The sequence below is a fragment of the Arachis duranensis genome, chromosome 10 (genome assembly GCF_000817695.3).
Source record: "Arachis duranensis cultivar V14167 chromosome 10, aradu.V14167.gnm2.J7QH, whole genome shotgun sequence".
Lineage (NCBI taxonomy): Eukaryota > Viridiplantae > Streptophyta > Magnoliopsida > Fabales > Fabaceae > Arachis > Arachis duranensis.
In genome coordinates, this window is record NC_029781.3 from 12,963,010 (window position 1) to 12,976,760 (window position 13,751).

Genomic DNA, 13,751 nt, shown 5'->3' on the forward strand with positions numbered 1-13,751 from the left:
GAATATCACTAATTGATAATTTAATATGTTTTTATTTACATAAAAGTCAATTCTATTTTAAATTATCATCAAGTTATATAATAATATTGTATCTTTTTGGTAACCTGCGGATAGGGTTAGGGTTAGGGTTAGGATATTCTCAACCCGCATATAAAATAGGGTTGAGTTTATATAAAAATTTCAACCTGTGGGTAGTGTTAGGGTTGTATCCAAACCATACCCTACCCTACCCATTGCCACCCTTAGGAAGAAGAGAGTTTCGCTGTAGAGCATTTTTGGTTTGTGGGTCTCAAAGTTCTTTTCGGGTTGGGTTGGTTTGTCAGCCTTGACCTAAAACCCAAAACCCAAAACCCAAAAAGAAAAATGCTCAATCCAAAAATATAAGAAGAAAAGAAAAAATGTATGTAATCTCACAAAGAAACACCGATCATCAATTACCGAGACACAAAGCACCATCTCCGTCCGCAGTTGCAGCAGCCACTACTGCGATCCCAGGCGCACCACCGCCTTTAGGCTTGTGCCACCAAGGTTGGACCGAGACGTATGAACTTATTTTTAAATTTCTATGTTTTTATTTACTGTTAATGTTCTAAAAATTGAACCAGATTGACCGGTCAGACCAATTCAACTGCAAACCGGCAATATTAATGGTCTGGTCAGACATGTAAAACCGTTGAACCGACCGAGAACTTGCCGGTCGGACCGAACCGGAACCCGGCCGGTTTACCCAAACACGGAAGGTCCTTCTATCTAGCATAAAAAAGGTTGCCATCCGTCCATCTAGCTTCCCTCGTGCTGCAAGTCTTCAACCCTGTTCGCTGTCACCGATCGCGGCTGCTTCCTCGAGCTCTGCGTCCGTCGTCTTTGTCTGCGCTTGGCGTTCACCGTTCGCGTTTACTCGCCGTTCACCGTTCGAGTTCGCATTCGCGTTCGTCTGGAAGCCACGTTGCTCTGCTTCAAACTCTGCGACCAACCCGCGCGCTCCACCTAGCCGACGAACTGCTCTCTTTTGTCGCCGCCGTGAGTTCCCTAAACCCGCCACCAGACAATACACTCACACAACACCAATACTCTGCTTCAAACTCTGCAACTTCTGATTTCTATTACAATAAGTAACTATTTGATTTGGCATTGGTTTGGATTTTTTCATAGACTGAATTGAAGTTACAATAGTTATGTTCTCTTCTCTATCACATTGATTTTAAGCTTTGAATTCTCTTATTTCGTTTTAATTTTACCGCACTCAACATGTTTGATGAAATGCTTTAACCATATTTCTGGTTGGTTTTATAATTTCTAGCTTTTAGAAACTTAGAAAATTGATTGCATGTGAAATTAGAATAATTGGATCTTAGTAATTAGGAAATTTTAGCTGCACAAATAGCATCTTTGCAGAAAACATATTAGCATGATGATTCCACTTGCATTAGTGTTCTTTTGGTAAATTTTAACTGTTATTGTGAACTTGTTAATTTGCTAATTGTTCTTGGGTTGTTGTTCTGTTGTTTTTCTGTTAAATTTAATTTTTTTTTGTTTTTGTTGTGATTTTCTGTTCTTGAACTTCTTAAGTTGATAATTTGCTAAATTGTTGGGCTGCTGTTGTTTTAATTTGCTAAATTGTGAGGTTGCTGCGATTTAATTTGTTGGATTTTCTATTTAGGTCTTGTTCTTGTTTATTTGCTAAATTGTTGTTGTGTATTTATTGTTGTCTTTGAGATTATTGCTGGATATTGGTGATCATTGATTTATTATATGCTTCATGTTTTCATTGTTTTCTTCTTCTGAAGGGGAAAAAAATTCTGTTTTCATTGTTTTGTTGATTGTTTGTTCTGTTTCAGAAATCAATTTTTGGTAATCAATGCTCAAATTCTGAATGTTGTTCTGCAGTTTTTGTTTTGTTTCAGAAATCAATTTTTTGTGATCAATGCTCAAGTTCTGAATCTTGTTCTGTTTTGTTTTAAGGCTGTGTTTGGAAGCGGTGATGATTTCTGAGTGTTGTTTTGTTTTTGTTTTAAGGCTGTGTTGTGTTCAATTTTCATTTTGTAGGAAATTCTTTGAGGTATATAAGAATTAAGAAGAAAGACTATTTCAACTGTATTACTTTGTTGATTCTGGTTTGCTACAAGCTTGAACTTAGAATTGAAGAGAGAAACCCTTTATTATTTCATCATGGGCCTATTTTTGGCATTGCATATCATTGTAGTTTGTTTATTCATAGAACTAGTTGTTTATGATCCTCTTTTGAAGTTAAAAAATGCAGTAGAAGAGTGTTTAGAACCAGTTGCACTATTCATTGAATTTTTATAGAATCAGATGTTTATTACATAACGGTTTTTCTGGTTGAACCGTGGTTGAACCAATGAACCAGTAATTAGAGCGGTTTGATGACCGGTCCGGTTTTCAGAACCTTTGTTTACTGTTTCTGTAATTTGAAGAAAATGTAAGAGGGATTCGTTTGAGCTTGAACGAGAAATAATGGATTCTCTTGAAGATTTGTTGCTTCGATGATTTATTGGATGTCACACTTCAAAATGAATCTTACTTTTTGTTGATTGTTGAATTTTGTTTGGTACATTGACAAGTTTGGATCGAAGATCTTGTGCATGCTACAAACTGAAGTACCTTAGCTCAAATTCCAATAAATTCTCCAACTAAGGAAGAAGATTCGAATTAATTGATGGAAGCAACTTTTTTACATTGAATTATAAAAATGTTTTACGATTTTGTAACTGTGTATCATTGGAAGTTTTTGATGCTGCTGATTCAATTTTTTTAGTTTTGGGTTCAAGCTTTAACCTTGAATTTCGAGGTTGTTTATTTAAGTTAGATTTGTTTCATATGTTCAATAGATGATGATTTTGATTAGGTTTTTGTGGTCCTGGTTTTTGGTGTAGATTGACATTTTTGGTGGTAAAAGAAGAAGATGCAGCAGAGAAAAACAGGGTTGGGGAGGCCATCTGGAACTGATGGCTCAGATTACTCATACCGTATGGTTGTTGATTCAAGTTAGTTCCATTACTCCAAAGCCCTCAATTTTCTCTCATTACCGTTGCTGATTGTGCTTAATTTCATATGTTTTATTCTTGTTGCTCTGCTTTCAGCTATAGATCCCTGATTTTATGTTTTACTTTTTGTTGTTGTGTCATTTAGGATATCAGTTAGTTGCAAAGGGCAAGCAACGCCTTTCTCGCCTATTTATCTTTCAGGTACCATTCCCTTTTGTTCTTCCTTCTTCTATTATTTATTTCTCTCGATCATTAATTTTGTTGGAATTGGGCTTCTATTTCAATTGGCAATTCCTAATGATATCCTTTATCCTGATTTATTAACGGAGTATCTTAGAGTATTCATTAGAAATATGTAATTTGGTATAATGTACTACTTATTGACATGTTCCATTAGGAGTATGGGTAAGTTCAGGGCCTTAGTAGGTAAACAGGATGAACAGCTGGGTGGGGCCTTTGTGTCTAAAATTTGAACTTTGAACTTTGAAGAGCATGTCTCTCCTTGTTATTGAAAATGTTGCGAGGAGTATAATTATATCCGAGAACTGATTGAATATAGCAGAGGACAAAAGACCCCATAAAATTAAACAAGGAAGCAATGTGTGTGTATATGTTTTAGTATAAAAATACACACTCAATAGTCGGTATGCGGTAATGAAACTATATTCTGTGGTTTCTCAAGAAGTTTCTCAAGAATATTCACACTTGCAAGAAGAGTACAGAAATAATATTTGGAGAAACCATCCTACCGCGCATAAAGTGTTTTAAGTATATTGGGTGTATGATACAGGATAGTGGAAAAATTGGGAGGATGTAAAACATCGGTTACAAACAGGTTGGTCAAAGTGGCAGAGTGCGTCAGGTTTTATATGCGACAAAAAAGTACCTTCAAAACTTAAAGAGAAATTTTATCGCACTGCCATTAGACTGGCTATATTATATGAAACAGAGTGTTGGGCGGTAAAAGGGTGACATGAACATAAGTTAAGTATGGCAGAGATGAGATGGATGAGTGGCCACATACGTATGGACAAAATAAGAAATGAAGATATACGAGAAAAAGTTGGAGGTTCGCTTATTGTAGAAAAGATGGTAAAATCTCGTCTCAAGTAGTTTGGACATGTGGGAAGAAGATCAACAGAGCACCTGGTTGGGAGGATAGATGAGATGGAGGTGGACATGTGGCAAATGATAGAGGAAGACCTTAAAAGACCATACATGAGGTGGTCAAAGGAAATATACGTGTCAACAGTCTCATTGTATATACATGATAGGGTGCAATGGCACCGTTTGATCCATTAGCCGACCCTACCTAGTGGAACAAGGCTTTGTTGTTATTGTTTAGGAAGATTGAGATAATAGAAGAATTCTTGAGAGGCAGGTAGAATGTTCAGCAAGGGAATCAGAATATTGGCACACCAAACAAAGCCTGACTTTTCCATGAGCCCCAAGAGACTATTACCCATTCTGCTCACATAATCAGATCTTTGAGCATTTGGTTGGGTCAATCCCTCCTTTTCTCTATCCTGTGACTTGTTTCCCTGGTTTACCTGTTGCAACCCACTTTCCATTTTTGTTTTCACCATATAACCTTGCTTAACTGTCTTCTAGCATCTTCTGCAAACACAGCATCATTAGAAAATGTGAACACATAATTTTCTTATGTTGGCAATGATTTTATTCTTGAAAACTGAAGTACAACAATATCAACATGTTTACTTTCGTGCACTGGATTTTACTTGGTAAGCTTGTCACGACAAGAATGGTTATTGAGTTTTATGCGTAATGTTAGAATATTTTCGCTTTTCTTCTAATTATGGTTGATTGTGAGTAGTGCTTAGTTAATAAGGGTTAAGACATCATCTATTAAAGGGATTTTGTTTGTTTAATGTTCATAGCCATGTAATAATATCTTTATTTTTTAGCTCCAAGTATTTGAGCACAGTAACAAATCTTTTACTTTTATATCCTTTAAATGTTTATATGAGTATATATTTGTTTTGTCTGATATATAATTTGAATTTTGCATTGCAGGGTCTATTTTTATTAATGGGAGTGATATTTGCAGTTTTGCCAGCAATGAAAAAGGATACTCCAAATAGAGTTGCCCTTTCTTCCGCTCTTGTTAGTTTCATTTCTCTTGCCATTGCAGAAATAGGTTGCTAAAACAGATTTCTTTATTTTCCTTTATCATTCTATTGAGCTTTTCATTTGGACCTTTTAAATAAGATATCTCTTCGAATTTTTTGATAAAGGTCGAAGACGAAGCCGGGCCAGTTTGTTGAGATTTTATAGTGTGATATCATCTCTTGCTGTGGTTTCGTTGACCATGTCTCTAGTTAAGCAGTATTCTCTGCTGAAGGTAAATATATCACATAAGCATATCTGCTGAATTTCCTAGGAGATTGATTTATAAGAAAAAATTGAAGAACTTATACAAGGGAATCATGAGAAACTGGATGAACACCAGAAACTACTTTCTGGAGATTCATGAATCATCAACTAATGTGCACACTGTAGTTACTATTTTTTGAGTTATGATGAGTAGTTGGATACTATAATTTCTTTGTACTTGATATTAGTCATTTTTACCAAGGTGCATGGGAATTATTTGTGTGCATGCTTTATCAGTAATTTGAAATTGGTTTCCAATAACTTGGGGAGTTTGTTAAGTTTCCACTTTTTTATTTTTTTTTTAAACCACCTAAAGTCATATTACTCCATAAGGTTATTAGTTATTACTTTAGAGGATCCTGATCTTATGAAGGCATATTAAATATTGAATCTTAAACTTATGTTAGTATTATAGAAGACATTGGCATGTATATATATTGTAGTGCACCAGCATATGACTATACAAGACAGGTTATGAAAGGGTAATAGGTTCTAGGGTATTTTACACCAACCTCACCTATGGTTAAATAATATTGTATAATGTACCGTTTGATTTTTCATGCCTACACTAAACCTCCTGAGGTTACTGTAATTTGTTGTAAAGCACCACTGCTAGGTTAATGCATAGAATTATAAAGTAAGTATATGGTATGAAGTTGATTATTATCTTCTGGGTGACCTAATGTTTGCATTTGACTCCTCTGTAGGCCATCCAGGATTTTGGTTTGAAAGGAACAAGCATGTTTGATGCTGATAACTTTCCTGGCTTTCAAGTTGGTGAGTTTTCTTTTCAAATCCTAAATATAGTGTTCATGTTGTGCATTTGGCAATTGGAATTATAATTGGATTTTATAGTAATAATATTTGGAGAAATACTTGCATGTTCCAGGAACATATTTAGTGCATGTTTTAAACATATTCATAATCACTCATTGTTTTAATTATTCTTTTTTAACGTAATTTCCAAACACTAAATGAAGACAAATAGTTACAGGGCTTTTTTGCATCTTGCAGGTTTGCTGGTATATATATTCTCACTATTGTTGTTTAAGATTATTACCATCAAAGCAGTTACTTCCCTTCTTTATAACATGTCCCCTCCCAAGAAAGCATCTTAGTCTTTCATCAAGTTTTGGGACCAAATCCAAAATACCGTCAGAGTAGCAATGTTACGAGGTTTTTAATTCACGTGGACAGGATAGCCTGAGATATATTTGCACGGAATATTTTTGTTAGTTTTGAATTAGGATGAGTTTGGATTAGCTTTTGATTAAAGAAAAAAAGCAATTGTGTTTGTATAAAACAAAGTAGGTGTTTTTCCGGTAGACAATTAATTAACTTTTTAAATAAGCAATATATCATTTAAAATAAAAGAATATTTTGTTCATTTTTTAATAAAAAGTATTTTTTATTAGAAGGTACTATTTTTAAGGGGAAAAATGCTATTAGTAAACAAGAAAAAAAGAAAATTGAGCCTTTTTTGGTCGTGGGCTAGGCCCATAACCCAATCCAAAGCCCGAACCCTTCCCTGTCCCGGAACTCGCCCCCTAGTAGAATCGCATCTTCGTGCTGCGCCCGAATGCAATGATGCCGCGATTGGCATCAACACCTTCAATGATGATAAACTATCCAAGTTCGGGCTGAAAAAAGTTCTCTTGATCTGTTGGCTGTTGGTGATCTTGTTCTGAGGTGAAATTGTTGGACACTCGGATAGGGATTCTTCAATGGTCACAACTTTTGAAGAAGCTACGCCGCATAAGGTGAAGACGACACTGCCCTTTCCCGGGACGATTGAGCGCCTCCCCTCTTGCTCCCCGCAGCGATTCCTTCATGCCTCTTCTCGATATGGTGCTTTGCCCTACAATTCTGACTATCTCGTTGCTTTCTCCTTTTTAACGCTGCTCCATGTATTGTTGATTCGCCCTTGGTTTCAATTTCAACCCACCGTTAAGTTGGTTAATTCCAATGCCTGAGTTGTACCCTATGAAGCATGGATGCGGACAAAGAACAGGACACAATTGCACATGATATTTATATAAAATATAAAGTATTTTTTAAGTAAAATTATAATAATATTTTAACTATTTTTAATGTCTTTTTAATCATATAAAGTATTTAAAATAATCTTCTGCGTTAATAAATATTATATTATTTTTAATTTCATTTTAAAAATATAGACTAAGAATAAAGTTGGACACAGTTGACATGTGATGGTATTTAAGTGTGTCTAATCATGTTTGGTAAAGTATTTTGTATTTTTTATTAAGAAACGAAAGACACGTGAATGTCATGTCTAAAATGTGTTAGACATATAGGCTGGCTCTGGTAAAACTTTTCCAAAAAGTGCACAAGCACCTCATTTTGCCTTTGATAAATTAAAAAGTTCAAGTGCTTGTGTTTGCGGCTTTTAAAAGTTAGGAGTGCTTTTGAAAGTACCTAAGCGGGAGCTTTTTAAAGCTGACTTGTACTTATCAAATTTTATTTATTTTTTTCACATATTTTCCACTATTATATTGCCATTGAAATCCTCGTATATTTCTAACTTCTCATCCTAACCTTCACAAATTCTAACACAGTCTTCATATAGTTTTTATTTTTCAACCTAATCTTCACAAATTTTAACACAAATACATCTCTATCACATATTAGGTATGAACTTCTATCTATTTATATTATTTTTTTGTGCGTTGTTTTTGTATTTTTTCAGTAGAACTATTATGTTTGTTTGTTTTTTATCTGTTCTTTGAAATGTGAAGAGGTTGACTTGATTTATGAAAACCAATCATAAATTTTTTTTTGCATGAATATTAGTCAAAATTATAATAACACGTATATACATATATAAATATAGATATATAATCATAAAAGTAGTTTATTTGAGATATGTGTCCCATTTTTTGTGATCTGTAAAAGGTGAGCCAATATATATAGGTGGGGTAATAGACGTACCCAGTACTAATATTGGATTAGATACAAATTTTATTATTGACTAATGATAACTCTATTTATATTAGTACAATCAAGTAAATATTTAAACTATTAGTCTCTAAGATTTGAGTGAGGTAATTTAGTATTTTTAATGATGATGTTTAGTGTCAAGGATCAAGATCAAGAAGCTACAGATCTTGGTTAACTATGTGTAGTTGAGTCAATAACTGAAATTCTGTTACAAGATTCAGTTACACAATATGTCTTTATAAGTAACAATGCCCTGTACATAAAGAAATGAGTTTAATACATGATAGTTCATTTTGATTTTCTCTCAATTCACTTCTTCTCTTTTCTTCTCTCTGCATTCTACAATTTCATTTTCTGCATCATCAACTTTACTACTCTTATCAGAAACTTTACATGGTCTCTGATAAGCTCAACGGCAACAACTTCCTAAGGTGGAAACAAACTGCAATCATCATAGTGGAAAGCCAGAATCTTGAAAGCCACTTCAAGAAGGAGAACATCCCAGCTCAAATGGTGGATTCTGGAGACCCATCAAAGCCAACAAAGACTGAATAAAAAACCTTCAAAGAATGGAGACTCCAGGACAAATCTCTTATGACCTGGCTATTGGAATATATGGATACAACCTTCAAAAATAAGATTGTGCACTGCAAATTCTTCTATAAGATGTGGGATACTATTCTTGAATTCTTTACAGCATCATCAAGGGCAAGAATTCAGAGTCTTCGATCACAATTAAAGTCTGTAAGACTCACTACTACCACTACTGAATATCTTACAAAAATTAGGCAATTAGTAGATTCATTAATTGCCTTAGAGGCACCGTTCTCTGAAGATGAATATATTCAAACCATTCTTGATGGAGTCACTGAAGAATATCAAGGCTTCACTGGCACTGTCATGGCAAAAATGGGCAAGTTTACAGTAGTTGAAACAGAATCATACCTGGTAACATATGAAGACATGCTAAATCGATTCAAGAAACCTTTACAACCAATTCCTTTAGCCAATTTATTTCAATCTTCTATCCCTTCGGATCAGAATTTTCAAAGAAACTACAATCCTTCTAGAGGCAGAGGAAGAGGAGGAAGATTCATGAGAGGTGGTAGATTTACCAACTCAAGTCGCTTGTTTTGTCAAATCTATAATCACCCCGGACATGCTGCTTGGAGTTGTTATTACAGATTTGACCAGCAATTTCAGTCACCTAATGCAACATTTTCAGCTCAATCATATCACCCTCCAGCTCTTCCACCATCCTTTCATCAACCTAGGGCATTCTTGGCAGCACCACCACCATCATCATCATCACAAAATACAGCTTGGTATCCTGACTCTGGAGCCAGTCACCATTGGACAGTTGAACCTAATAACCTTCTTCAAGCTGCTGAGAATCAGATTGGGTGAGATCAATTGTATATAGGTAATGGTCAAGGTATCAAGATTTCTAACTCTGGTTCTTCTACTCTTTATGATTCAAATACTGCTCTTTCTTTCAAATTAACTAATCTATTACTTGTGCCTCAAATAACCCAAAATCTCTTGAGCGTTTCTAAATTTGTAGCTGATAACTCGGTCTTTTTTTGAGTTTTGGCCTCACCATTGCTTTGTTCGTGATCAGGCTACCAGGAATCATCTACTTTAAGGGATAGCTAAGAATGTAATTTATGTGTTTCCCAATCTGTTTGTACCAAAAACTCTTTCTCCAACCCCAAATTGTGTAAAGCAACAAACTGCATTACTTCAATTCTCAATAATTCTGTAGATACATGGCATAAGAGACTTGGCCATTCCTCTATGAAAACTGTCTCACATATCCTGAATAAAAATCAAATTTTACATTCAAAATGCTCTACTCGTGAATTCTGTTCTATGGCTAAGTTACATCAATTACCTTTTCCAAATTCTCAATCTGTGTATGTGCATCCCTTAGAACTTGTCTACATAGATATTTGGGGACCAGTTCCTATAGTTTCTAAGAATGGTTTTAGATATTATATTAGTTTTGTAGATGCTTATAGTAGATACACTTCTCTTTCTCTTCTGGTTAATAAATCTGAAGCCTTAGCAGCTTTTAAGTAATATAAAACTACTTTGGAAAGACAAACTGGACATCAGCTCAAAGCTATACAAAGTGATCATGATCTTGAATTTTTGTCTAATTCCTTCAAGACTTATTTGACTGAGCAGGGAATTATTCATAGACTTTCATGTCCTTATACACATCAACAACAAGGGACAGTGGCAAGAAAACATTGACATCTTACAGAAGTTGGTCTATCACTTCTTGCCACAGCTGCTCTTCCATTACAGTTCTGGGATTATGCATTCCAAACTGCTGCTTATCTCATTAATCGACTTCCCATTCCTGTTCTCAATTAATTATCTCCCTTGGAGAAACTCTTTCATCAGCAACCAGATTACACTTTTCTCAAAGTATTTGGCTGTGCTTGCTATCCTCTCTTGAGGCCTTACAACAAACATAAATTTGATTACAAATCTCATTTATGTTTATTCTTAGGCTATGATTTTAGTCACAAAGGCTATAAGTGTCTTTCTCCATCAGGTAAACTATATATATCAAGAAATGTTGTTTTTGATGAAACATGATTTTCATACTCTTCCCATTTTACTTCACAACATTCTTCTATTTCAGACTCCTCACCTCTCTTACCTACACCACAAGTTATTTCTGAACCACCAATTTCTCCCTCCATCTCCTCCCCTCCCTCTTCAAATCTGTCTCACTCAGCTTCACATCTTACATCAGTAAATCGTGACATTCAATCTCCCACAATGCCTACTGGCCCAATTCCAACTTCAGATATGAAAATAGTGTTACCTCTTCAACCACCCATTATCTCTTCTTCTTTATCACAAGTATCACCACCTCTTCCTCCACCACCATCCAACATTCACCCAATGAAAACCAGATCTAAATTTGGAATCTCTAAACCTCGAGTCTTTTCTACTATCACTTCCTCATTGCATAGTGATTCAAATTTTCTACATCATATACTAAAAACAGCTTCAGAAGCATTAAAACATGTTCATTGGAAACAGGCAATGCAAACTGAGTATTCTGCACTTTTAAAATGCCAAACATGGGATCTAATCTCCCCACCACCTAGTGTTGTCATTATAGGCAGCAAATGGGTCTTTGCATTGAAAAAGAACCCTCAAGTCCAAGCCATTAGATATAAAGTTAGACTTGTGACCAAGGGGTTTCATCAAAGAGAGGGTGTGGACTTTGAGCAAACCTTTAGTCCTGTGATTAAATCTCAAACTATCCGAATTGTGCTCTCAATTGTCTTGTCCCGAGGCTGGCAATTGAGACAATTTAATTTTGACAATGCATTTTTCAATGGTGATTTACATGAAACAGTTTATATGCAACAACCTCCAGAATTTTGTGACACTAACCATTCTCTTGTTTGTAGATTACGGAAAGCTATTTATGGACCCAAACAAGCTCCTAGAGCTTGGTTTCTAACCTTATCTGCCACATTAAAGAAGTTTGGTTTTATTAGTACTCGTTCAGATCCTTCTTTATTCATAAGACATACTAATACATCTGTAACTCTATTATATGCATATGTTGATGACATTCTATTAACTGGAGATAATCCCTCTGAAATACAATTATTAATTCAGTAGCTTCACTCTATTTTCTCTCTTAAAGACCTTGGCAAATTCAGTTTTTTTCTTGGCTTAGAATCCAATTATGTGAATGATTCTCAAATTTTACTGCATCAAAAGAAATATATCACTGACTTACTTGATAGAACCAAAATGATTATGGCTAATTCAGCCCCAACTCCTATGGTTGCTTCTTCAAAATTGTCAGCTAATGATTCCTCTCATTTTGAAGATCCAAAATTATTTCGTTCTATTGCAGGGGCCCTCCAATATCTCACACTTACAAGGCCATACCTCACATTTGCTGTTAGCAAGATTTGTCAGTATATGCACAATCCCACTGTCAATCATTGGAAAGCACTCAAAAGGATACTTAGATATATAAAAGGAAATATGGATCATGGTCTCTTATTTACAGCCTGTATTGACTTTTGATTATTTGCTTTTTCAGATGCTGATTGGGGAGCAGATGCTGATGATAGAAAAAGTGTTAGTGGATATTGTGTCTACCTAGGAACAAACTTGATTGCATGGAAAAACAACAAGCAACGTGCCGTTAGCTGATCAAGCACAGAAGCTGAGTTTCGTGCAATTGCTGCAGCTCAATCTGAAGTCATTTGGACACAAAATTTACTTCATGAGTTACATCTCTCTCTCACCACAGCTCCTACTCTCTACTGTGACAACCAAAGTGCTTTCCTTCTTGCTGCAAATCTAATTTTACATATCAAATCTAAGCATTTCGAGCTAGATCTTCACTTTGTGAGGGACCAAGTTACACATAAGAAACTATTTGTCACTAATATTCCTTCCTCAGATCAGGTAGCTGACATATTTACCAAGCCACTATCGATGCCTCTCTTTTCCAAATTTTGTGGCAAACTTCGTGTTTGTTCATCCCCTACACTCAGTTTGAGGGGGGCTGTCAAGGATCAAGATCAAGAAGCTACAGATCTTGGTTAACTATGTGTAGTTGAGTCAATAACTGAAATTCTGTTACAAGATTCAGTTACACAATATGTCTTTAAAAATAACAATGCCCTGTACATAAAGAAGTGAGTTTAATTCATGATAGTTCATTCTGATTTTCTCTCAATTCACTTCTTCTCTGTTCTTCTCTCTGCATTCTATGATTTCATTTTCTGCATCATCAACTTTACTACTCTTATGAGAAACTTTACATTTAAGATAAAATAAATTTTATGATACTTATATAAAATTTTAAAGTTAAAAAATAAAAGAGTTTATTTATTATATTTATGTTTATTATGAATTTTTTATTTTAACATTATTTTATTTAAAATATTATATAAAATTTTAAAGAATTTGAAAAAAAAATTTTTTTTGTTATAAACATGTTTATTATAATTTTTTAAGTTTACCAAACACAATTGTGGTGATTATACTTATTAAAAGTCATTTTTAATTTAATTTTACCAAACGTAAATGTTGCAGCTTTTAAAAAGCTGTCTTTTAAAAGACGGCTTTCATAAGAAACTTTTAAAAAGCAAAAGTTTTACCAAACCAAGCCATAGACACTCCATGCTTCATAGGTTGCAACTGTCAGATGATGGACATATGATTTTGACCATTCTAAATTGACAAAATCTCCCTCCACTATTATTGCAGAGATGAATATCTGTACTTTTAACACTACTGTACTTTATGCTGCCAGTGATATTGAAAAAGTTATAATCCTCTTCCCCTTTTCTCTACATTCATATCTTCAATTATAAATTTATAATCCCGCAATAC

General features: G+C 34.7%; 2 protein-coding genes across 3 annotated transcripts; both read left to right on the forward strand.

Annotated features, from left to right (window-relative positions):
• The first annotated feature begins 874 nt into the window (after positions 1–874).
• Positions 875–6,777, forward strand: LOC107469150 (uncharacterized). 2 transcript variants are annotated; one of them, XM_021132690.2, is made up of 7 exons: positions 875–1,112; positions 2,895–3,005; positions 3,151–3,206; positions 5,040–5,163; positions 5,261–5,367; positions 6,107–6,176; positions 6,414–6,777. In XM_021132690.2, the coding sequence occupies exons 2-7, from the start codon at positions 2,924–2,926 to the stop codon at positions 6,515–6,517; spliced, it is 543 nt and encodes a 180-aa protein (XP_020988349.1). In that variant the 5' UTR covers positions 875–1,112; positions 2,895–2,923; the 3' UTR covers positions 6,518–6,777. The 2 variants fall into 2 exon arrangements, with proteins under 2 accessions (XP_020988349.1, XP_015944018.1); XM_016088532.3 differs by having other exon boundaries at positions 875–1,020.
• Positions 6,778–12,155: 5,378 nt separating this feature from the next.
• Positions 12,156–12,560, forward strand: LOC127742826 (uncharacterized mitochondrial protein AtMg00810-like). Its single transcript, XM_052255561.1, has 2 exons — positions 12,156–12,315; positions 12,448–12,560. The coding sequence occupies exons 1-2, from the start codon at positions 12,156–12,158 to the stop codon at positions 12,558–12,560; spliced, it is 273 nt and encodes a 90-aa protein (XP_052111521.1).
• The last annotated feature ends 1,191 nt before the right edge of the window (positions 12,561–13,751 follow it).